This window comes from Dermochelys coriacea, chromosome 3 (assembly GCF_009764565.3).
Source record: "Dermochelys coriacea isolate rDerCor1 chromosome 3, rDerCor1.pri.v4, whole genome shotgun sequence".
NCBI classification, from domain to species: Eukaryota; Metazoa; Chordata; order Testudines; family Dermochelyidae; genus Dermochelys; species Dermochelys coriacea.
The window spans coordinates 7,769,081-7,795,098 of record NC_050070.1 but is presented as its reverse complement, the minus strand read 5'-3'; the positions used below and the strand labels follow the sequence as shown (position 1 = coordinate 7,795,098).

General features: G+C 39.8%; 1 protein-coding gene across 2 annotated transcripts in view; it reads left to right on the top strand.

Moving 5' to 3' along the window:
* The window catches only part of KIF13B (kinesin family member 13B), a 221,803-nt gene that overhangs the window by 60,124 nt on the left and 135,661 nt on the right, over window positions 1-26,018 (top strand). For both annotated transcript variants that reach the window (XM_038397207.2, XM_038397206.2), the window contains exons 3-8: window positions 13,219-13,231; window positions 13,938-13,998; window positions 19,416-19,508; window positions 20,205-20,385; window positions 20,864-20,951; window positions 22,485-22,619. In XM_038397207.2, the coding sequence (XP_038253135.1) occupies window positions 13,219-13,231; window positions 13,938-13,998; window positions 19,416-19,508; window positions 20,205-20,385; window positions 20,864-20,951; window positions 22,485-22,619 (571 nt within the window). The remainder of the gene's footprint in view (window positions 1-13,218; window positions 13,232-13,937; window positions 13,999-19,415; window positions 19,509-20,204; window positions 20,386-20,863; window positions 20,952-22,484; window positions 22,620-26,018) is intronic.

Sequence of the window (26,018 nt, the reverse complement as noted above, 5' to 3'; positions counted from 1 at the left end):
ACAAACCATAGGGGTTTTGGAAGTCTGTCTCCTGTAAAACGTAGCCTTCACTCTTTCTGTACTAGTTGCAGAAGTGACAGGTTTCAGAGTAGCAGCCGTGTTAGTCTGTATTCGCAACTAGAAAAGGAGTACTTGTGGCACCTTAGAGACTAACAAATTTATCTGAGCATAAGCTTTCGTGAGCTACAGCTCACTTCATCGGATGCATCCGATGAAGTGAGCTGTAGCTCACGAAAGCTTATGCTCAGATAAATTTGTTAGTCTCTAAGGTGCCACAAGTACTCCTTTTCTAGTTGCAGAAGTGATGCACTTCCTCCCTGCATGAACTATTGATGTATTCCACACCTCCGCTGGATGTGGTGCTCTGTCCCATGTAGTGGCACTGAAACAACTTTTAGAGATTGAGTCTGCTACAGCCCTAGCTAACAGCCATGTGGCTTTTAGCTCGTGCAGCAGAGCTCATGCAGTGAATGCACTAAGCTCCAGAGGCCCCAAGTTCAATTCTGCCCGCTGATGACCGGGGTCTGTTGGTGTTACAGAAGCATGGTCTGTTGGTAAAAACAGGATCTTAAGTTGGGAGACCTGCATTTTTTCTGGTTCTGCTGTTAATTCCTTGTGACCTGCAGAAAGTGAGAGGTAGAGGTTGAACTCCCTAGTTTGTAAAATGAGGATACAGCCTGATGTGATGTTTCCTGTGAGTATCTAGGCTTCTGAGGCACCTCCATACCACCTGGCCTTAGAGTGAGGAAGCCTTGTCTGTGCCTGCCATGGGTCAGCTCCCCAATTCCACTGGCAACACAAATGCTCCCCTTTCAGCCTACGCAGGCTCTGCTGTCCCTTTGGAGGTTAGTGATAGGCAAGCTCAAACCTCTGAGCGTCCCTCTGGAATGTCTAGCCCCTATTCCACTAGACACTCACAGTATTCATAGATTCACTGCTCCCAAAGGAACAGTACACCACAGCTTACTAGATATAGCTCAGTTCACTGCTTTGCTTAACTCTTAGCACTTCAAGAGTGACAGTGAAAGCAAATGAAAGTTTATTTAACAAAATATAGAAATTCAAGTGAAAGCAAGCAGAAATACTGGAAACGGTTACATATAAAATAAAGTCATAACATGCATTTTAGAACCCAGTCTTAACTAATTACTGTCCTGTCTTATGGGGAAGCTCACCTAAAATTCTTCCAGCATATTACAGCCAGACTTCCATTCATGAGACAAGCCATGCTTTCAGCTTGCCTCCTCTGTGGAAAAGATTCAGAGTGCTTCCCTATAATCCCAGTTATACTCCCTCAAACTATTCTTTACTTGGAAACAGGATGCCCCCTACTGGCTATTTTTTCCTGAGTGCCTCTTGTCTGTTTTGCAGTTCATACCGTAGATAGGCCTCCATTGTGAAGCGGATAACAAGTACATGATCAGCCAGATACATGACGGATAAGCATCTCTTCCATCTTACTTCACCGGAGTGTGTTTATCAGCTTCTGGTGACCTGCTGTAACTCACATACTTTAAGAACATAATTATCAGTACAGTTACATAATTACTTAAACATTATCTGTACATACATTTCTCAATTTTTATGATGACCAGTGGGTTCTTTGCTCTTTGAAGAGACCTCACATGCCACCCTTTGGTAAATTTAATATGCATATATCTGACCCAAGGGATTCCTGCAAAATTCTGTGACACCCTGTGCCCTCTGCCAAGAAGGTCCTGAGTCACACCTGATTCTTAACTTAAGTCCTTTTTTTTTAAATTCAAATGAAGAGTGTTCTATAAATGTACTTTACTAGGAAATAATCCAGGAAAGACAAAGTAATGCACAGGAAAGACATTAAGCACTATATTCTGATGTCAAAAGCAAACAAAAATACAATTTGCTTTTTTAGTAGGAAGGGGTAAAGGCATAAAACAATTCTTTTAAAGCAAAAAGAAAAGGAGTACTTGTGGCACCTTAGAGACTAACAAATTTATTAGAGCATAAGCTTTCGTGAGCTCACGAAAGCTTATGCTCTAATAAATTTGTTAGTCTCTAAGGTGCCACAAGTACTCTTTTTCTTTTTGCGAATACAGACTAACATGGCTGCTACTCTGAAACCTGTCTTTTAAAGCAGTGTCAGTGGGTGCAGGCTTCTGATGTTGAACAGTGAAAGTAGTAAAAACATGTTGACTGACTTCGTGACCTGCTAATCCTTCCTTCCATTCTTATGTGTCATGTCCTCCTCCTTTCTGATTTGGCAATGAATGAAAAACCTTGACACTGCCTTGCTTAGGCCTGGGTTATGCATTATTTTGTATCAGTATAACTATTTTGTTTAATGTCAACTGGTACAACTGCTAGCATGAATAGTTATATTGGTATAAATGTGCTATATAACAATATAATTTATTCCCCATCCTTTACATGAATAAGTTATACTGGTGTAAGCATCTGTATACTTGTATAACTGTTCACACTAGGAGGGTTGTACCACTTTAACTATACTGGTATAGTTAGTGGTACAACTTTTGTGTGTAGACAAAGCCTTATTTTTTCTTCGTAATGATTTTTCAGTGATGGTTCTTGTGGTCTACTTTTTTCTGGTACTGTTCTGCAATTTAGGCCTATGTGCCAGTGTGGCTTTTGTATGTGGTTAAATGATTGTTTAATGTAAACCAATTGCTTTATATTTTAGTGAGTAATTATACAATTATATTACAGATAACTCTGGGCCAAATCCTGTATATTAAGGAATATTTTTTTCCCCAAGATACCATTACTTCACCAGTATTGGGCTCTCTAACCCATTGTTTTGAACTAAATTTTATGCTGATTAAGTGTATTGTGCACTAAGGAACTATAGTAGTTGGTGGTATATTGAGAGATTGTCAGATTCCTCCAGCATTTCCTTTTTGTTCTCATCCCCACAAAAGTCATTGCTGCTGCTGGGTTGGCTAAAGGACATCACTTTTGAGTAAAGTAATCTTTGCAGTTGTCCCAGAGGCAGAGTACACTGTTTGTGCCAAGACCCAGGCCTGGGACCTTTTCATTGCCATGTGGAGCACTGTCTACATGTGAGATTTTTCATATGTGTTTTTTTAAAAATGTTCGTCACATCAACGTTTATGGAAATTTGGGATAATTCACAATAAAACTAAGTTTGGATTGGTTGTTCAATACTGGGTGCTCTGAGGCAGTGGCTCTCAACCTTTCCAGACTACTATGCCCCTTTCAGGAGTCTGATTTGTCTTGTGTACCCCCAAGTTTCACCTCCAATCAAAAAACTGCTTGCTTACAAAATCAAACATAAAAATACAAAAGTGTCACAGCACACTGTTACTAACAAGTTGTTTACTTTCTCATTTTTACCGTATAATTATAAAATAAATCAATTGGAATATAAATATTGTACTTGCATTTCAAGATAGTACGTAGAGCAGTATAAACAAGTCATTGTCTGTATGAACATTTAGTTTGTACTGACTTCGCTAGTGTTCTTTATGTAGCCTGTTGTAAAAATAGGCAAATATCCAGATTAGTTAACGTACCCCTGGGGTATGCATACCTCTGGTTGAGAACCACTGCTCTGAGGCATAGCAGTACACCAACATTTAAATGTCTACTGACTAAAGGATAACATTTTAATCCTTTTGTCATAACACAAGCTTTATGGGATACTCCAAGAGCTCAAATGTGATGAGGGACTAAGCAGATTACACCATACTGAGATTAATAATTCAGAAAATTTATCTTCAACCAGATAATACTAAAAGACCACAAAACTGTTCTTCTACAGCTGACTTTGAAAAGTGAATTAGCAGAAATTAGTCCTCAGTTAGAAACTAAGTAACTTCAAATTATGCTTGGAATGTGTTGCAGCTATGAAGGAATTTAAGTAACAGTGATTTCTTTTGTTTTTGCTAGCTAGACAATTTTAGGATTCGAACTGCATATAAATTTTCACATTTACTCTGGTTTTTTTTTGCCTTGAAGAGCATACTTAGTTCTAAAAAGGAAAACTTTGCCAAGCTTACGGGGGAAAAAAAAATTCTCCAAACGTGTTCAGTATTAACATGAAGAGATAGGTCGATGGAAGCTTTCTAAAGTGATACCCGTGGGAGGGAGTGTTGTCTAGGGCAGTGCTACTCAAAGTGGTGGTCCGTGGACCGGTGCCAGTCCGCGAGCCATCGGCTGCCTGTCTGTGTGCACATTGGGGGGAAAAAAAATGCCGGTCCCCCATATCGGATAGCTTGAGAAGCACTGGTCTATGGTACTGATAGCCAGGATTCTGTAATGCTGTTGTGCCTTAGTTTACCTACATGTAAGGAGGAGGAATGTTTATAAAAAATGAAACTCAACAACCCCTTTGAAGCACTTTGCAATCCTCTGAAATGTGCTATAGAAATAAGTTAAGTGTGGTAGGCTACAGAAACCTAAAGTAAGCAGAGTTTTCTTAGTGGACACTTCCTATCTCAGGCATATCTTGCTGCAATTAGATGCAGCACTAGTTGTATACCTTTAGTACCATCAAGAAACAAGAGGAAAAATCATCTTAATGAAATCCTCTTACATATGTTAAGCATAGCAAAATATCTTCTCAGTTAGCAAATATATTTTCTTGGGGTAAATGATTTTGAAAGATTTTGAGAAATGGTTTAACCTGATCGGTTGCTTGCTTTCCACTTAAGCCTGGAATAGAGTCTGCAGCTGGTATCTAGACAGTGAAGTTTCAATATGAGAATGTATCCTCTGTCTGTTGGGACTTCTAAACATTGTGTACATTTTTTTCTGAACTCCATCTGTAGATTACTCAGATTAAGAAAGGGCAAAGTGAACTCAATCTTGGTACCAGATGGAACTGATAAAAAGATCTGCTTCAGATGGAGTACAGCCACCTCATTTATCTCAAGCTAGTGCGAGGCCTTCTCTTATACGACTGTGCCTGCATCCTGGTCCAACACAGCTCAAGCTATCTGCATATTTTGTGATTGGGCATGTCTAGGGATGTTCAATAGGCTCCTGGATACCTTACCTGCTTCTCATAAGTGGAAAGCCTCTGTAGTATACTACAGGGTATGGGCTGATGGTGAAATACAAACTTAAAACTCACCAGTCCATTGTCACACCCCCTCAGTGAAGTACCTGCAAAAAACAGTTCAGTAAAGCTTTACCACTAACGTTCTAAAGGTATAGGATTTATGTCTTAATGTCAATAGAAGAAAAACTGATATGAACCAAGCAGCATTAATCCTTTAGTATTTGGATTTCTGTAGGGCTGACCCTAAGCTTCTCCCCAGTACTGCCTAAGAAAACCTCTTTGGCCAGTGGCCAAGCCTAAAATTCACCTTTCAAGCTGAAATGCTTATTAGGTCCACAGGAGATCCTTTTCCTTCATGTTTGGACCCACAGTCCCTCAATCTGGCCTTTACTTAGTCCTTCCCTCCCTTATAGACCTAGGTTAGCTCTGCTTGCTGTCCTTTTCTGGAAGGTGGCATTCCCAGTTTCCTTTTCACTGGCTTTGCGAATTAATGATCTGGATGATGGGATGAATTGCACCCTCAGCAGGTTCGCGGGTGACACTAACTTGGGCGGAGAGGTGGATATGCTGGAGAGTAGGAATAAGGTCCAGATTGACCTAGACAAATGGGAGGATTGGACCAAAAGAAATGTGATGCGGTTCAACAAGGACAAGTGCAGAGTCCTGTGCTTAGAACGGAAGAATACCATGCACTGCTACCGGCTGGGGATCGACTGGCTAAGTGGTAGTTCTGCAGAGAATGATGTGGGGATTACAGTGGAAGAGAAGCTGGATATGAGTCACAGTGTGCCCTTGTTGCCAAGAAGGCTAACGGCATATTGGGCTGCATTGGTAGGAGCATTGCCAGCAGATCGTGGGAAGTGATTTTTCTCCTCTATTCAGCACTCATGAGGTCACATCTGGAGTATTGCATCCAGTTTTGGGCCCCCCACTACAGAAAGGATGTGGACAAATTGGAGAGAGTCCAGCGTAGGGCAACGAAAATGCTTAGGGGGCTGGGGCACATGACTTATAAGGAGAGGCTGAGGGAACTGGGCTTATTTAGTCTTCAGAAGAGAAGAGTGAGGGGGGATTTGCTAGCAGCCTTCAACTACCTGAAAGGAGGTTCCAAAGAGGATGAAGCGAGGCTGTTCTTAGAGGCAGATGACAGAACAAGGAGTAATGGTCTCAAGTTGCAGTGGGGGAGATCTAGGTTGGATATTAGGAAAAACTATTTCACTAGGAGCGTGGTGAAGCACTGGAATGGGTTACCTAGGCAGGTGGTGGAATCTCCATCCTTAGAGGTTATTAAGGCCTGGCTTGACAAAGCCCTGTCTGGGCTGATTTAGTTGGGGATTGGTCCTGCTTTGAGCAGGGGCTTGGACTAGATGACCTCCTGAGGTCTCTTCCCTCCCTAATCTTCTATGACTAATGGCCTTTGCTGTGCCTTTTTTTCTAACCTTCTATCAAGAAAATGTGGACCTATGTACCTGACTTAATTTTCTGCTCAAAATAGTTATCCACAGATCCAAAGACTTACAGAAAGACCAGCCTGCTGTTTGGGAATGCAAAGCAAAGGTCAGCGGCATCTATGCTCATGCTGAAGAATGAGACTGCCCTGTCCAATGAAAATCAACTCGTTCCACAAAAGCTTTTTTATTTTTTTTTTTTTTCTGACAAAGGGAAATTTACTCAAGATGGCCTTCATAAACAGCCACCATGTGTTCCCTGTATAACTTCTCAAGCCATTGCAGACTCAATGGCAAAGCTTGGCTTGATACAGATTTGGCTTCGTGGCACTTATGCAAGTAGTCAGAATCCCTTTTCTTGCCCTGGAGCACCACACAACTTATTTTCTGTCCTCCTAGATATAGCTGTTTATAGTGTGTTCTGTTGACAGAGACTACTGAGAGCATCCACATGATTGAAAAGGGGTCCTCCTTGTAGAAAGTAAGAGAATTGGCTAATTTTAACCAGGTTCTGACATCTCTTGAGATAGCGAAGATGGATTAGGTGTTGGAAAGATTGGTAGTAGGAATTTCTTGTGATTTATGTGGGCTTTTTCTAAATTTTGTGTTTGTCATCTGATTTGCTTTCCTCCTCTTCCCTCCCCCCCCATCTTGACTCACTAATTGTTACTGTAGCTTAACTTTGTAACAACTTTTACAAATTCCCTGAATGACTAAATGCTCTGATACCATACGTTGAAGCACTTCCATACCTTGGTGTTACTAAGCAGCAGCAACAGATAGGAAACTGAGCCACTTGTAGTTTGAATGTTGCATTCAGCACTGGTTTAGGAAGTGGTCTAAAGAAAAGAAAAAGAATGTGATTTTACGATGTTGCCAAAATGAGCAAAAATAACTTTTAAAATGTCACTGCTGATGTCACGTTAAGTAGGTTTAAACATTAAACATGATTTAATTTTCTGAGATCAGTGATTTTAATGAATAGGAATGAGAAATGCAGAAATGAGAAATCTCATAGGCATATACTCTGACCCCCAATGTTGGAAACTAGAGTCTTTTTGATTTGATACTTAGTGTGCTAAATATTTGTGCAACCTACCTTCTCTCATTTCTAGTGAGAATAGGTGCATGTGGGTCAAGAATCATGAATGGTGCAAGGGTTTAGGTTCAAAATAAATGATTACTCAGGGCTGCATACCTTTTATCATTCTCAAACACCACACAGATTCCCGTACCTACAGTAAATGAAACTAGTAATCAACACAACCGTCTGGTATAACAGTATATTTAAATTAACAGAAGCAGCTATGGAGTTGCTAGGATTTAGTTAATTAAGCATATCTAGAATTTGTGTAGCATATTCCCCTAGCTGTAGCATATTCACCCTAAAGTCACTCTGATGCAGAGCAGTTACGAATACCTAAAAGTAAATGTGGAAAAAAAACCCTCTGCTTATCAATTTGAAACAACCTGGACTATCTAAGGTACATTTCACAGTTGTATGTGTAAGCAGAATAGCACCTGATCACCACTCTGTTGCACAAAGGTTCTGAATCCCACTTCATTGAAGTTGATGATTTGTAGATTCAGGTTTTTTTGCTCACCATGTGGTCCTCATGACAGTGCGCGCCAACCTCAGGTTATGCAAATGATTCAGCCTACCTAATGCAGGAAGACAAAACTCTTTTTTGTCTTTATTCACTGCAGAGCTAGCCTGTGTGATTGGTGCCTGGAGCATCCCCGTAGCAAAGTCCTACCCATGTTACTATATCCTTGCTGTTTTTGCACTTGGCCGTGAGAGTCTGGGGGCATAGCCAATGGTTTTATGCTGAGACGCTGCAGGTTTTTTCCCTGGTCAATTGTATCAGTTTCAGGAGAACTTATCAGTCCTCCAGGAGAAACTATGGGAAGGGCATTGGAGGACTGTCATCGCCAGAGTGATTTTTTTTTGTTGTCTCTTCACTGCAAAATATCTGGTTCCAGCCATAGCTGAAGTGGAGCTTATGCTCTAACCTATAACCCTCAGATGGATAAGCTAGGCCAGGGTTAATGCATTCCAAACCTGGATCGGATGTTTTCTATGTGGATGGTAGTGGGGAGGGAGAGAGGGATTGATTGGGGGAGGTTGTGCTAAAACCTACTCTGAAATGAGTTAACATTGTAATGTAGGCCTATCCTTGCATATACGTCAACAACATTCAGAGTAGCAGCCGTGTTAGTCTGTACCACTGTTCCTCACACGTTCTTGTCAACTGCTGGAAATGGCCCACCTTGATTATCACTACAAAAGGTTCCCCCCCCTTGCTGGTAATAGCTCACCTTACCTGATCACTCTTGTTACAGTGTGTATGGTAACACCCATTGTTTCATGTTCTCTATGTATATAAATCTCCCCACTGTATTTTCCACTGAATGCATCCAATGAAGTGAGCTGTAGCTCACGAAAGCTTATGCTCAAATAAATTTGTTAATCTCTAAGGTGCCACAAGTCCTCCTTTTCTTTCAACCACATTGCAACTGATACTATATACAAATTTAGCTGTGAAACTTGTTTGACCACTCTTATGTCTCTTCCTGCTCAGCTGCATGTGTACTCTGCTACTGCAGCATTAGGTATCTTAAAGCTATACACCACAAACAAATATTTAATTTAAAAGCGATATAGAGAGCAAGGATTTATAGTTGTATAGGTATCTCTGTGGTAGATTGTAGTGTGACACAGTAATGCAAGAATGCAAAACAAGCTTGTAAATGAATAGGCCACTTAAAATAGTTAATTATGAGTCTTATAACTGGAACCATCATGGAAGGAGCAAAGAAGAGCTCCAGTTATGAAGACAATCTTGAAGGGAGGATAGGTAATTCAGTGAGTGTACAATTAAAGTTGGAGTGCCCTGCTGCAGGAAAGCATGGTAACATGCACAGAGGGGTATATAAAACTAAAAATGTGTGGGGTTTTTTTTGTTTTTTAATTTCAGGGAAATAATTCCATGAGTTCTGGTAACTCCATAAACAGCTCAAACTGTGATCTAGAGCAGTGACTCTCAACATTTCCAGACTACTGTACCCTTTCAAGAGTCTGATTTGTCTTGCATATTCCCAAGTTTTAGCTCACTTAATCTATTTGCTTACAAAATCATAGAAATATAAAAGTGTCAGAGCACACTATTACTGAAAAATTGGTTACTTTCTCATTTTTACCATATAATTATAAAATACATCAATTAGAATATAAATATTGTGCTTACATTTCAGTGTATAGCATATAGAGCAGTATAGACAAGTCATTGACTTTTTGAAATTTTAGTTTGTACTGACTTGGCTACTGCTTTTTATGTAGCCTGTTGTAAAACTTGGCAAATATCTAGATGAGTTGATATACCCCCGGAAGACCTCTGCATACCCCTAAGGGTACATGTACCCCTGGTTGAGAACCACTGCTCTAGAGGTCTGAAGTCCACAGAGCCATAGCTAAAATTATGGCTCCAAACTTCGGTTTCTCTTCTAGATGTCTTTGTATACTTTGAATGCAGTATACTATGTTCCTATGAGCCGTTCTCAATAGGTAGTGAATTATGCTTTTTGTTCTTTGATTTAGGTCTTCTCTTTATGTACAGCTAGATTAACAGTAATTGAGGCTACAAACATTACAGGATATAATGTACATATGCATATTTCTGAAGAGAACAAGGTGCTTATTTAGTATCAGGCCTTTAATCTACATTAAGCTTGCTGTTTTATGCAGCCTAGTGTAATTCCGTTTCTGAAAACTACAGATGTGATGTATGATTTTTGAGATTATATCCTTATTGCTACTTTAATCCAAACACTGAATAATATGTGCTCCAGCAAGGCCTGAAAGTTTAAGTACCACGTAATAACATAATCCTGCCTTGAAATTCAAGACAGGATAAAACAAACATAAATGCTTCTGGGTTTACAGTAGAGATATTTCTTCTAATAAATTCAAACTCAGTGTTCAGATTTGCAAAGAAAGAGAGAATTTTTGGATGGCACCCTTTAGAAATACCATTATGCCTTTAGTGTAAATAAGAGTTCATACAAAAGCCTATGAGAAGCCTCCAGTGAAACAACATAAACATTTTAGAGGCCAGAGAGCCAACTGAAATGTAAATGTGCTTTGTTTATTTTTGAACATTCCAAAATCTGATATGAGGATCCTAGAGGATCGCTCCCCGTCCTTTTATGCCCTCTCTCTGGTCTTGAATCAGTTTGTCCTATGTCAGGCTCCCCTATCTCTGACCAACTAAAGAGTGATATAGGGTGACAAGTGTCACTATCTCCCCGTGGGTCTGATCGTACTGCCAGTGATGAACTCTGTATCCAAGCTTTGATTTTTTGTTTGGCAGTCAAACTGTTACTGCTCTCTTGCGTTATTATCTTGCTTTTGGTACATATTCTGCTGTAGCAAGAGTGAGTAACTCTCTTGACTTGAACATGTGCCAGCCTGCCAGAAGGGTCACGCTCTGACTCTGCTCCTGACCCAAGGCTGCTGTCATTGCTGTTTGATCGGAACAGATGCTAATATTTGATCTGAACCAGAGCCAGATAGAAAAGTTTTTCTCCATGATGGACTGATAAGCAAACCTTCATTCTTTGAGACAGACCCAGTGACACACAAATAACCATGAATCTCAATTAGCTTCCCAGCCTTAATTGACCAGTAAAAAAAAAAAAAAAATCATCTTCTCATCTCATTACCCTTCCCTTCCCTGCCAAAAGAAATAAATGTGATGTGTCAGAACAGCTTTCTGATTTCATTTGTAAGGTTCTGGAGAGGAGGAGGCTGGCTGTTTCCAAAGCTGTGTATTTTCTATATTTCTCAAGTCTTCTGCATGATGGATTGAGGGGGATCGGGGGGAGAGATTCCTTAAATTGATGCCAGTCTACATATTTAAGTTTTTTAATCTGATGATCTCATTTTTTACTGTATTCAATAATATGGTACAATCTTTTCTGAATTGACCAACCTTCCTGAAAACATTTATACCGTCATTTCTCCCCTGGAGAAAAGTGCCAAGAAAGTCACTCTGGATCTTGCTGTTGTGTATAAAATCCTTAACCTAGGTCTGAGACACTCAGGAGAAGAGTACTCCTTTTCTCCACTCGCTCTTTGACAACCTAGTCAATCTAGGTTGCCTTGAATGTAATCTTGAGACTTACTGTAGATCAGAACTGTGTATGGGTAAAGCTACTTTTGGTTCATGGACAGAGACAGTGTCTATACTTAAACCTGTACAGCACTTCAGTGTAGATGCTCACTACAGTGATGGGAGGGGTTCTCCTCTCACCATAGTTAATCCACCTCCCTGAGAGGCAGTAGCTAGGCTGACAGAAGATTTCTTCTGTCAACCTAGTGCTGTCTGCATTACGGGTTATGTCAAAATAGTGATGTCTTTCGAGGGTGGATTTTTCATACACTTGAGAGACATAGCTATGCCAATATGTTTTCAGTGTGGACTAGTCCAGAGTCTGTGCAATTCCTTTTTAGTCAGTCTGCTAGACTTCATTTGCAACTATTTTAAGGGCTCATTACAAGTCACTTCTGTTTGAGTATTTATGACCTAAGGCCCTACCAATTTCATGACTGTGAAAAATATGTCACAGACCGTGAAATAAGTCCTTCCCTGTGAAATCTGATCTCCCTGTGCTTCTGGGAGCACCCCAGCTGAGGGCTCCTAGCTGCTAGTCTGGGCTGGGCAGGGCTGAGAAGAGACTTGTTCTTCCCCTGCATGGCCGCTCTTGGTGGGGAGATCAGACCTACCTCCAGAGGCAGCACAGAAGTGAGGGTGGTAGACCCTCACTTCTGCGCTGCAGCAGCCCTGGAGTTGGGCTCGAGGCTTCTGCCCCTCCCATCACCCCACAGCTCTGGCTGGTCACGGGGCTTCTGCCCCCCTGTGGCTCCCGGAGCGCCCATGTGCTAATCCACCACTGGCTGAGGCTAGCAGCTAGGAGCCCCTGGCTGGGGTGCTCACAGCAACACGGGCAGATCAGCTTCACATCCATCTCTGGGAGCCTCCTCCTGCTGCAGGAACCTTCGGGGTTGCTGCACAGCTGTGAAGGCATCACAGAAGTGAGGTGGCAATCCCATGACCCCCCTACAACAGCTTTGTGACTCCCCCCTCCCATCCTCCCCGATCACCTTTTGGGTCGGATCCCCATGGTTACAACATCTGAAATAGTGAAACTGACCAATTTAAAAACCCTCTGGCCGTGCTTGAAATTGACCAAAATGGACCGAGAATTTGGTAGGGCTCTACTAGTGACCATATTCTCCCCCTCCCTATTTGTACTATCATAGTGACTAATAGTCCTAGTTATTGACCAGTACCTTATTGTTGTAGGTATGTCCTGAGGGACTTTTGCCCAATTTTGTTGGTATGGTTGGCTCCTTTAAGAATTAAACTAAGCTTAATTTGATTTTTTTTTAATGTTAGGTTACTATGGAAAATATCCTAGATACTGCTTTTGGAGAAGGTGCTTCATAAGCGTTAGTTCTTATATTTGAAAGTGTTTTTGAACTTGAAGCTGGAAGGGGAGTTATGGAGAAAGTTGAATTTTCTAGTTAACATGTAATCTTCAATTTCATATTTAATGGGTTGTATTTCTTTCTCTGATCTGAGATCCCTATAATTAACTGTATTTTTGTCTTTTTTTTTTTTTTTTTTTTCTTACACATGCCCCTTCTCATTTGTCCCCTGATGATGATTCCTCTGGGAACTGCAGGAGCCAGCCAAAGGTAAGTTTTTGATTACACTTTAAACCAGTGTTTTGAAAAGTAGTGGTATATCACTTGTTCAGCCTTCAAATATCGAAATATTTACTGTTTTTTTAAAAAGAGCAGTTGATCAGCTGCTGTTTATCAAAAGAAAAACAAAAAACTCCAAACCACACATTCCTCAAAGAATCTCCTTGCTGCAGAAGACCATTGCACATGTCTAGCCAAAAAATGAGTCTCAGAAACAAATGAGAACATAGTTGCATATTAAGCATTGAGGACTGTGAATGAATAGACTGTTTTGTTTTGTTTTGTTTTGTTAAAGCATTTTCTGGTATCTGCATTAGAGCAAACTCATTGCTGCTGACTTATGTTCCCTTCATTTTTTGCATTTTATATGCAGATGGGTCTTATCTCCTCGTCCCACCTTTAAAAATTTAGTTTATTGACATGTTTATATTGTCATGACTTATTGTTTTAAACAGCTTGTAAATGGGACTGATAAAATAAACCATATAAAATTACAGTAAAGTAAATTAGCTTGAATCTGATTAAGCACAAAAATAGAAAGCAAATAAAGGTGGTGTCTTCGGGAGGATGGTTAGAATGGCAGCAGAGGCATATATATCAGCTAACCACCTATATCGCTAACAAAATAAGGATTCCTTTTTTGGTTTGATTTGACTATAGTTTTTATAAGATGTCCTGTTGGTTTGTTTTACTACAGGTGTTTGCTTATGATCACTGTTTCTGGTCTTTGGATGAATCTGTAAAAGAAAAATATGCAGGTAATATTTACTGTAGTCTTGTGATATCTTCATTAACGATCTGGAGGATAGTGTGGGCTGCACCCTCAGCAAGTTTGCGGATGACACTAAACTGGGAGGAGTGGTAGATATGCTGGAGGGTAGGGATAGGATACAGAGGGACTTAGACGAATTAGAGGATTGAACCAAAAGAAATCTGATGAGATTCAACAAGGATCAAGTGCAGAGTCCTGCACTTAGGATGGAAGAATCCCATTCACCACTACAGACTAGGTACTGAAAGGCTAGGCAGCAGTTCTGCAGAAAAGGACCTCGGAGTTGCATTGGACGAGAAGCTGGATATGAGTCAACAGTGAGCCCTTGTTGCCAAGAAGGCTAATGGCATTTTGGGCTGTATAAGTAGGGGCATTGCCAGCAGATTGAGGGATGTGATCATTCCCCTCTATATGACATTAGTGAGGCCTCGTCTGGAGTATTATGTCCAGTTTTGTGCCCCACGCTACAAGAAGGATGTGGAAGAATTGGAAAGAGTACAGTGGAAGGCAACAAAAATGATTGGGGAACCTGAGCACATGAATTATGAGGAGATGCTGAGGGAACTGGTATGGTTTAGTGTGCAGAAGAGAAGAATGAGGGGGGATTTGATAGCTGTTTTAAACTACCTGAAAGGGAGTTCCAAAGAGGATGGATCTAGGCTATTTTCAGTGGTAGCAGATGACAGAATAAGGAGCAATGGTCTCAGGTTGCAGTGGGGGAGGTTTAATTTGGATGTTAGGAAAAACTTTTTCACTAGGAGGGCGGTGAAGCACTGGAATGAGTTACCTAGGGAGGTGGTGGAATCGCCTTCTTTTGAGGTTTTTAAGGTCAGGCTTGACAAAGCCCTGTCTGGGCTGATTTAGTTGGGGATTGGTCCTACTTTGAGCAGGGGGTTGGAATAGATGACCTCCTGAGGTCCCTTCCAACCCTGATATTCTATGATTTCACTCTGTTTACATGACAGCTATGAAAAGGAAAGTATCTAACTTCTGTTCCCAGACGGATAATGGAGTAAATAATTAAGAAATCAATTTGCAAACACCTAGAAGATAATGAGGTGATAAGAAACAGTCAGCATGGATTTGTCAAGAACAAATTGTTTCAAACCAACCTCATAGATTTCTTTGACAGGGTAACAAGCCTTGTGGATGGGGGGGAAGCAGTAGATGTGGTATATCTTGACTTTAGTAAGTCTTTTGATACTGTCTCGCATAACCTCATAAACAAACTAGGGAAATATAACCTAGATGGAGCTATTATAATGTGGGTGCATAACTGGTTGGAAAATCATTCCCAGAGTAGTTATCATTGGTTCACAGTCATGCTGAAAGGGCATAATGAGTGGGGTCCTGCAGGGGTCAGTTCTGGGTCAGGTTCTGTTCAATATCTTTATTGATGATTTAGATTATGACAGAGGGAGAACACTTATAAAGTTTGCGGTCGATAGCATTCTGGGAGGGGTTGCAAGTGCTTTGGAGGATAGGATTATAATTAAAAATGATCTGGACACACTGAAGAATGGTCTGAAATAAATAGGATGAAAGTCAATAAGGACAAATGCAAAGTACCCCACTTACGAAGGAACAATCAGTTGCACACCTACAAAATGGGAAATAACTGCCTAGGAAGGAATACTGTGGAAAGGAATCTGGGGGTCATAGTGGATCACAAGCTAAATATGAGTCAACAGTGTAACACTGTTGCAAAAAAAGCAAACTTCATTCTGGGATGTATTAGCAGGAGTATTGTAAGCAAGACACAAGAAGTAATTCTTCCGCTCTACTCTGCGGTGATTAGGCCTCGACTGGAGTATTGTGTCCAGTTCTGGGCGCCACATTTCAAGAAAGATGTGGACAAATTGGAGAAAGTCCAGAGAAGAGCAACAAAAATGATGAAAGGTCTAGAAAACATGACCTATGAGGGAAGATTGAAAAAATTGGGTTTGTTTAGTCCGGAGAAGAGAAGACTGAGAGGGGACATAACAATTGTCAAGTACATAAAAGGTTGTTACAAGGAGGAGGGAGAAAAATTGTTGTTCTTAACCTCTGAGGTTAGGACAAGAAGCAATGGGCTTAAATTGCAGCAAGGGAGGTTTAGACTGGACATTAGGAAAAACTTCCTGACTGTCAGGGTAGTTAAGCACTAGAATAAATTGCCTAGGGAGGTTGTGGAATCTCCATCATTTAAGAGAAGGTTGGACAAACACCTGTCGGGGGTGGTCTAGATAATACATAGTCCATCCTTGCATGCAGGGGACTGGACTAAATGACCTCTCAAGGTCCCTTCCAGTTCCATGATTCTATGATCATTACAGTCCTGTATTTGGTAAAGGGCAAAGACCGTATGGCATGGAAAACCTTTTCTCTATGTGGTTGCTCATTGTCAAGAGAGAAAGCAAAGTCTTAAAACTGCTACCTTAATCCTTCCTTCTTTGTAGTCAAACATAATGTTTAGAGTAGTAGCAGCCAATAAACATGCATTACAATCTATATACAGTATAGGTAATTGATGAATAACTAATTTGCCATTTTGATTCATACAGATATCTCCATTAAAATACTTAATCCAGACATATGAATTAAAACATTTCTATTCCTATTTCTACACATAATTTGAGAATCAATGCCAAGTTCACCTTTGTGGTAAAGCTTGGCACCACTCAGCCAAGTTCAGCAACACATGAGTAATTTCACTGTAGTACCTTTCAGAATTGGGGCCTAATTCTTTAGTGGTTTAGGTTGCAGTGGTTTAAAGGGTCCAGTCCTGCTCCCACTGAAGTCAATGTGAGTTTTATTGATTTGAATAGGAATAAGACTGGGCATTGTACACCCAAAAAAGGCCCTGATCTACAGATCGGTGCTGTATGTGAAGAAAAGCCCTTAGATGCTTTTGAAAATCTTACCCATAGTCTGTCATGTTTTCAAACCTTTAATCCAGAGAAAACGTAGCCCCATCCTGCTGTCCATAGACAGGCAAAATTCCTATTAACTTCAAATGGAATTTTGTGTGTGTAAGATTGAAGAGCGGGCCTTAAATTTATAGTAGTACAGTATAACTAAGTTCATGGACTACTTTGGTCATTGGGTGAAAGAAATTTTACAGGGAAGGGAAAACTTTTTGAGAGAAGAGTTCTGAATATTTGATGTTGATTTAAAGTATCTTGCCATCTGCCTATGTGATACATAATTATCAGAACACTTCAGTGAGCTGTAGCTCACGAAAGCTTATGCTCAAATAAATTTGTTAGTCTCTAAGGTGCCACAAGTACTCCTTTTCTTTTTGCGAATACAGACTAACACGGCTGCTACTCTGAAACCTATAATTATCAGAATGACACATTCTTTGACAGGTTAACAAGACTTGTGGATGGGGGAAGCAATAGATGTGATGCATCTCGAATTTAGTAAGGTTTCTGATACGTCTCACAGGACCTTCTCATAAACAAACTAGGGCAGTATAACATAGATGAACCTACTATAAGGTGGGTGGACAACTGATCGCAAAACCATACTCGAGTAGTTCCTCAATGGGTTCATATTAAGGCTGGAAGGGCATATCGAGTGGGGGGCATCTCAGGGATCTGTCCTGATTCCAGTTCTATTCAATATCTTCCAAAATTATTTGGATAATGGCATTGAGAGTACACTTAACAAAGTTTTCACACAATACCAAGCTGGGAGGGATTGCAAATATTTTGGAGGACAGGATTAGAATTCAAAATGGATCTTGACAAACTGGAGAAATGGTCTGAAATAGGGTGAAATTCTATAAGGACAAATTCAATTAGGACAAATGCAAAGTACTGCACTTATGAAGGAAGAATCAGTTTGCAGAAGTACAAAATGTGAAATCACTGCTTAGGAAGAAGGACTGCAGAAAAGGATAAGGGGGCTATAGTGGATTACAAACTAAATATGAGTCGTCAGCATAATACTGTTATAAAAAACGTATCATTCTGGAATGTATTATCAGTAGTGTTGTAAGCAAGATGCAAGAATTCTTCCACACTACTCAGCACTGACAAGGCTTCAGCTAGAGCAGTGTGTCCCATTCTGGGCACCACATTTTGGGAAAGATGTGGAGAAAGTCCAGAGGAGAGCAACAAAAATCATTGAAGGTCTAGAAAACATGACCTATGAGGAAAAATTTAAAAAATTGGGCTTGTTTAGTCTGGAGAAGAGACAAATGAGGGGGGACAAAACAGTCTTCAAGTATGTAAAAGGCTGTTATAAACAGGAAGGTGATAAGTTGTTCTCTTTAACCACTGATGGCAGGACAAGAAGTAATGAGCTTAAATTCCAGCAAGGGAGATTTAGGTTAGATGTTAGGAAAAATTTCCTAACTGTAAGGGTAATTAAGCACTGGAATGAACTACCTGGGGAGGTTGTGGAATCTCCATCACTGGAGGGTTTTTTTTAAACAGGTTAGACAAACACCTCTCCGGGTGGTCTGAGTAATACTTTGCCCTGCCTCAGTGCAGAGCACTGAATTAGATGACTTTATTGAGGTCCCTCCCAGTCCTACATTTCTTTGATTCTGTGATTCACTGTACTACTGCTTTAAACAAAATCTAATTGACAAACTTTCCTCCACTCTAGTGGGAAAAGAGGCAAACAAAACTTTTAAGGGTGGCTAGGTTTACATGTATTACCCGTTAAACTTTTACCCCCAATCCGGGAGATTGCAGATTATGTATTCCTTATGCCACCCGCTCCTAAACTGAACTTCGCACCCCTTGATAATCTGTACCTTATTCCCTGATAACCAGAAACTTCTATGCCTAAACTCTGTACTGTTCTCTTTTTACTTCAACATTATCTTAATAAAATTACAGTAGAAAAACTATCCTAAAGTTTGCTGATCCACATGCCTTAAACTGTAATTGTCTCCAACATAATTATAGTCTCTTCTCTGCAAAGATTTAATAACAAAGTGATATGGCAAAGTCTATTACTATATTTTCACTTATTTTACAGAATACTGTAAAATACACTTACTAGTAGACCATAAAGTATTACCTTATTTAAAATTAAAGTACAATTGTCAAAATAAATGAATAAGGTACATTTTGTAAGTCTTCCTTTGTTTTGCTAATGCGCAAAATTCTGTGATTGTCAATAGATGGTAGTTGAGTGTTCACAGAAAAAACAGAGACAGAACCAGTTTCTAGCTTAATTTACAGGAATATAAATCTGAAGTAACACCATAGACTTCAATGTAGTTATTCCAGATTTCATATCCATTGTCCCTCTCTCAAACACCTTACTGTCTAATTGAGATACATTAGGAAAGATTTACATCTTTCATAGTTAGTTTTTTGTCTGATTTTGGAGTCTGAAGGGCATGACTGTAAAAGCAGTTATTTTTTCCCTGAACGTCAGATTTTATTTTTTTATTTTTAGGTCAAGATGTTGTTTTCAAGTGCCTTGGAGAGAATATTCTTCAGAATGCCTTTGAGGGCTACAACGCATGTATCTTTGCCTATGGGCAGACTGGTAAGTCATTGCAGAGTGTAAAAAGTGCTGTTGATCAGAAATGTGTTGTGACAGAAATAATTGTTCTTTGGCTAGCTTTGTGACATTGCTAGGTTTTTCCCAATATAGCAATGTAGATAAGATATGGGTTTTTTTCTGTTTGTTTTTAATACTTGTTAAGGGGCTGAGCTGAGAAGGCATTTTGGCATAACATTGCTAATTTCTGGTACCCTGCTACCCTGCTTTTCCACACTGTAGATAAGTGTCTCCTGAATGTTCTGTGATCATGACTGTCCTTGGGTTTGTTGCATCTTTAATATTCTGTAATGGAAGATCCCTGACTTTGCATTTAGGTAGTCATTGCTCATCATTTTTTAATCTGATAAATAAAGATGACTTGGGTTGTTTAATGGGCTTACTTGCACTGTATAGGTATGAAACTCAGGTAGGCATTAAATTGATGTGCATGATAAGGCTGATAAGTGCTTTCAGTCAATTTAAATAGCTTGGCGTTTCCTTTTCAGCTTGATTTAATAAGTAGGCTGCCCTTTTTACTCTGTCCTTTAATTGGTGTCTTGGTTCCTTTACATACAGAAAATTGTGTTTAAAGATAATTGTGAAAAGTTCCAAACCATTCTTTTCCCTTTACTTCCCCCTTATTCCCATCACCCCAAAAATCCTGTTATAAAAGCACTAATACTAGTTTCAAATGCACAGGGTCTGGAAAATCTTACACAATGATGGGTACAGCCGACCAGCCTGGATTAATCCCAAGACTCTGCAGTGGTCTCTTTGAAAGAGCACAGAAAGAGGAAAACGAAGAACAGAGTTTCAAAGTGGAAGTGTCCTACATGGAGATTTACAATGAGAAAGTTAGAGATCTCCTTGACCCCAAAGGGTAAAGTATACACGCAGAGGATGCTTGACCATGGACAATGTAACATGATCTTGTTTCTATGAGCTCAGGCTATTTCCCTACCTTGCCCTAATGGCTCCCTATCAGGCATCCTATCAAGGTTCAAGACTTATCCCTGTTCCGGGATAGTGTTGTCTTACTGACTGCCCCCTCCACTCCTGCTTTATTATTATTTAAAGGCCCAATATGTGCCAAACACTTAGTCTCATGTTCAAATTGACTTTCATGAAGTGAGGTACAGGGAAATGCCAACACTGTATGTATAGGCAAGTGGGTTTTTTCTCTTGTGCACTATAACATTAAACCATTCCTGCTTTGAATGATAGCTACAGGGTCTTGTCATCTTGTGTAGTGCTTTGAATGGTAAGTTGATAAAAATTGTGGTTTTACTAAAAACCTTATTGTACTTGGATGGCTGCCCTTTTATAATTACAAATCTTTTTTTTTTCTTTTTAAACAGAAGCCGTCAGTCATTAAAAGTTAGAGAGCACAACGTCTTTGGTCCTTATGTAGATGGACTTTCTAAACTGGCTGTCGCCAGCTACAAGGTAAGGGACAATTTTAGGGATGGAATAGGTCTTGAAACTGGTAATTCTTATAGTCGCTGCTCAAGTGGTTGTTTCTAGTAATGAGATTATTTTTATATTATGTTTCTGTAATTAAGGGATTAAGAGAGAATGTGTTTAAAGAAATAGTTTATGAAAGTCTTAAACATGTGAGTACCACTCTTATCACCCAACATTGGGGGGGGGGGGAAACAGAAATGGAAGATTTACAAGGCTGGTTTAATAGTTCTTCCTTGCTGCAACCTTAACTCATAGTCGTAGTAACCGAGGCTATACAAACAAACAGTTTGGACATGTAACAGGTTCACAAGGAAGGTTGGTGCATTGCCTTCATTGGAGAAAGTAAAGACCAGATACCCAGCTATGGGCTCTGAGGCTTGGTTAGGTCATTTAATCTCTCTGGGGCGCCATTTCCTCAAATGGGAACAAAGGATTAACTAGTTAGTATTTGTAAAGCACTTAAAATCCTTGGATGGAATGTACTAAATAAATGAAGAGTATTATTAATGATCATGTAGCAACCCTATGTTCAACCTAAGTAATTCAGATTCTAAGGATTGTGCAGCATAATGTCTTTGTGAAGCTATTTGATATGCTGTCAGAAAAGCTAGTAATTATAAGATGGAATTATAAAACTCTTATGCCTCTAAGCAGACACAGTTGCAATACAGAGTTTGGTTCATGAGTCCTGTTGTGAGCACCCTGTTAATTCTTGCAGTCCTTACTACTAGTTTCTATAAATAAAATTATTTCAAGTACATTTTCCATACACACTACACAGCAGTCTTGCAAAATTCCACACACTCAGCGCAGGAAATCATTGTGTTTTTATTTTGCTTTTTCCTTCCCCAGGATCATCCTGCTAAAGGTTGAGTGAATAGATATTGTGACTGGGGCAGTAAGTGACTATTTTGCAAAATTGATGTACAATATGCAGCTCCTATGCCTCAGGGTCTCTCTGAAGCCACTGATGAATTATGGCATTCTAGGACTTCCCAACCCTTTGTCCAGGAGAGAAACATCATAACCTGTTCTGTTGATTGTTTTGCTTTTATAAAAGTTGAGATTCTAGGCATGAATTAAAATGCATGTTAATGAAAAGCTCTAACTACTGAGTGAGCTAAAGTGCTGCAGTATTTCACAAATGAAAGGCCATCCTACTTTGTTCATTGCAGTAAATTAATGTTTTGTTCAGGCAGCCAACCAATAAAAAGGAATATGGTATCCCTCGCCATGAAATCCAGATAAAGTTAATGGATAACGTACATATAGTTATGTTGTTTAAATTGAATTAGGCTCAGTGATTGTTTACTGCTTACTCTTTAACTTAAAATAGCACAGTATTGTGATTTCATCTTTAGACTTTAAAAAAAAAAAATCAAACCCAGGGAGAAACTTGTCTATTTTACGTTTAACAAAATTATTTTTACTATCTATTGAAGTAGTTTAGTGAAAGCAATGTTTGTGCAGATAGTGCCTAGTACATATTATTAAAGGCCTTATGATTTTATTTAGGACATAGAGTCTTTGATGTCAGAGGGTAACAAATCTCGAACAGTGGCTGCAACCAACATGAATGAGGAGAGCAGTCGGTCACATGCAGTCTTCAAGATCATCCTCACACACACACTGTATGATGTACAATCGGGGGTAAGTAATAGCAGGAGATTTGCAGGTAGAAATTTTAACCTCTGATGTCTAATCCAAGCTACAGCTTCTAATCATGGCTTTTGTAATATGTTTCGTTAGACTGCTGTGCTTGTGCACATATGTAATGAAGCTAGGGTTTTTAGATGTTTAGATGGACATGTAAGACTGAAATCTGGCTTTTGAAATGCAGTGATATAAGGATGCAAGCCCAAAGCTGCTGTAGATTTAATGAGGATTCCTCAATCCTAATATCTGAAGCAATAAAACATGGATTTTAAAACAAGAGTTTGTAATATAGATCTGGGGGCTAGATGAAAAGTAAAATGTCTGCAAAACTGACTCAATATCCTCCAGATCCCTCCTTAAAGCACCCCTTTGCTATGATGCCTATAAAAAGCTTGACAGCGGTCAGCTGCTGATGTGCTGAAACCAGTGTCTATCTCACTGACCAATATTGTCTGTTTTCTTGTAGCCCCCTATTGGTCAGTCTGTATCCATCTGTTGCCTCTTTTCTTATATTTAGATTGTAATCTCTTCGGGGCACAGACTGTTGTTTTGTGCTGTGTTTGTATAGCACCTAGCACAGTGGGGTCCTGTTCCATGACTGGGGCTCCTAAGCACTACAGTAATACTAGTGTAATAATAGTGTGTAGGACTGGGAAACTGAAGTATTGGAAGAGTGTTTGAATATAAAATTGGCTTTGTTCTTTACGAGAAAATATTTGATGGAGATATTTTGTGGTGTAGACTTCAGAATGAAGAAACCTTTGTGCACGTATGAAGATTTCAGGTTGTAACTATTTCATGGACTATTTCCAAATACCAGAGGGGTAGCCGTGTTAGTCTGAATCTGTAAAAGTGGCAAAGAGTCCTGTGGCACCTTATAGACTAACAGACGTGGAGTATAAGATTTCGTGGGTGAATACCCACTTTGTCAGATGCATGTAGTGGAAATTTCCAGAGGCAGGTATAACTATGCAAGCATATAATTCCAAATGTATGTTTGCTGAAAATGTTATAAAGATTTCACCTTCTCAGTTCGGAGTACTTTCTTTCCTTTAATTTTGTTTTACCTTTTATTGATAAGAAACATATTTACTTTTTCCTTAGCCTCTGCAACCTAGCGGTGATGGCGTAACAAATTTAACTTGAAAATACAAAAATTTGAGAGAACTTCTGAAGACAAACTTAGACCAGTTTGGTTAATCTTATTAAGCTAAATTTGTCTTTTTCCTGTTAGCTATGTGCTGAGCCTGTGGCCCTTCTAAAGGCAAAGCTAAAAATGATCAGGTAATCAGTCTTAAGCTTCACAACACAAGCTTCCTTTTGTCTCATCAGTTCCCAGGAGTCAGTAAAATAATTGTATGTAGGAATATAGAGCATACTGATCAAATTTTCAGATAACCCAAAGCTGGAGGTGAGGGGGTTGCAAACACTTCAGATGATAGAGCAAAAATTCAAAGGGATCTTGATAAATTGGAGAACTGGGCTATAGACAACAAAATGAAATTCAATGAAGACAAATGTAAGGTGCTACACTTAAGTAAGAAAAAACAAATGCACAAATACAGAATGAGGGATAACTAGCCTGGCAGCTGCACTGCTGAGAAGTATCTGGGAGTTGTGATGGATCAGAACTTCAACTTGAGTCAACAGGCTGCAAAAATAAATAAATAAATGCAATTTTGGGTTGCATTAACAGGCATAGCATGCAAGTCACAGGAGGTGATATGATAGTACTGCTGAGTAGACCTCAGCTGTACTACTGTGCCCAATTTTGATCATCGCTGTATAGAAAGGATGTAGAAAAACTGGAAAGGATACAGAGGTGAACAAAGATGGAATGCAAGCTATATGAGCAAAGGCTGAAGGAACTGGGTATGCTTAGTTTGGAAAAGAGGAGATTAAGGGAGGACATGATGGCAATCTTCAAATACCTAAAAAGCTGCCATAGAAAAGATGGAGAAAAGTTGTTCTCTCTTCCCCAGAGGGCAGGATAAGAGGCAATGGGTTCAAACTTCAGCCTAGCAGATTTAGATTAAAGCTCAGGAAAAACTTCCTAACTAAAAGAAGTTGTGGAAGTGCCTTCACTGGAGATTTTCAAGAAGATGCTGGATAGCCATCTGTTGTGGTTGGTTTAGACACAAGAAGTCCTGCATCTTAGCAGGGGGTTAGACTAGATAACCCTTTTGGTCCCTTCTAGCCCTATGGTTCTATGAGTCTGTGATTCTATGAAAAGTGAACAATGTAATACCAGCTGAGCATCCAGCATCATTGATCAAATTCTCACCTCACTTTGAGGAAAGTGCGGAAAAACAAATTATACTGAATGTAGAATTGACATAAAGCATTTAGCTTAAATGAGTTTTATTCTTTGATTTCACACATACCCCCAATTTGCGCCCCCCCCTCGAATGTGGGAGTGGGAGGGGTCTGGGAGTCATGGATACAAGGCAGGAAATAGGTATTTTCCGCTTGTGCTGTTTGCAGCCCCCATGGCTGAACAAGGAAGAAGGAAAAAAAAACCCAACAAAAACTACTAATCACATTCTGTAGTTTGTTGTTCATTAAGCTATTTTGGGTTTTAAATAAGGGTTTTGTCACTCTCAGCTCCACTGCTTTTGTCTGATTTCCTGAAATCTGAATTCTGGGCACATTTTATCAGTTTGTTGTCGAAATATGTCCCAGATTCAGTGTTATGACGCCACTGCTCTATCTAATATGGGTTCTGAAATTTGTGTGTTCACGTCACCTGCATATTTAGTAAGATTTTGTCTGTCTTATATTTGCTGAATATTGAGTGCCTAAAAGTGGTATTCATCTGAATAGATGATAGATACAGTAATTTTACCCACAAAGTGCTCTCCGACTCCTGTTCTCCATTTCTTTATTTTTGTCTCCTTGCATCCCTAATCTTTTTCTTATTGTCTAACCGTTTTCTTTCTTTCTTTAACTCCCCCTCCCCCTCACCCCCACTCACCATGCTATATTTCTCTCTCAGTTCTATCTCCCCCACCCCCACCCCCGCCTCCAGATCACTCTCTTTGCTATGTCAACACTCCCTACAAAGCTGTACTTTTCATGGTTCTCTAGTTTTTTTGTTGCTACATTGCATTTCTGGGTTCTTTGATACTTCTGGTTAGGCTTGGCCCAAGATAGTTGTTTTGCTTTCCTCTTTCCCTTCTTGTCTCCAGTGACCACCCTGCTGACTATGCAGCTATATGAATTTCTGGAGCATGGGCTTCTGGCCTGGCTTTTTTTCTGCTGTCTTTGGATTCTGAAATTAGATGATCCAACATGCTGTGCTATGAGATGGAAGTGCAGTATGCTTTGAGACAAAGTAACATTTTCAAAAGTACCTATATCCCAGTGAAAAAAATCAGTCCCATTGGTGGGGGG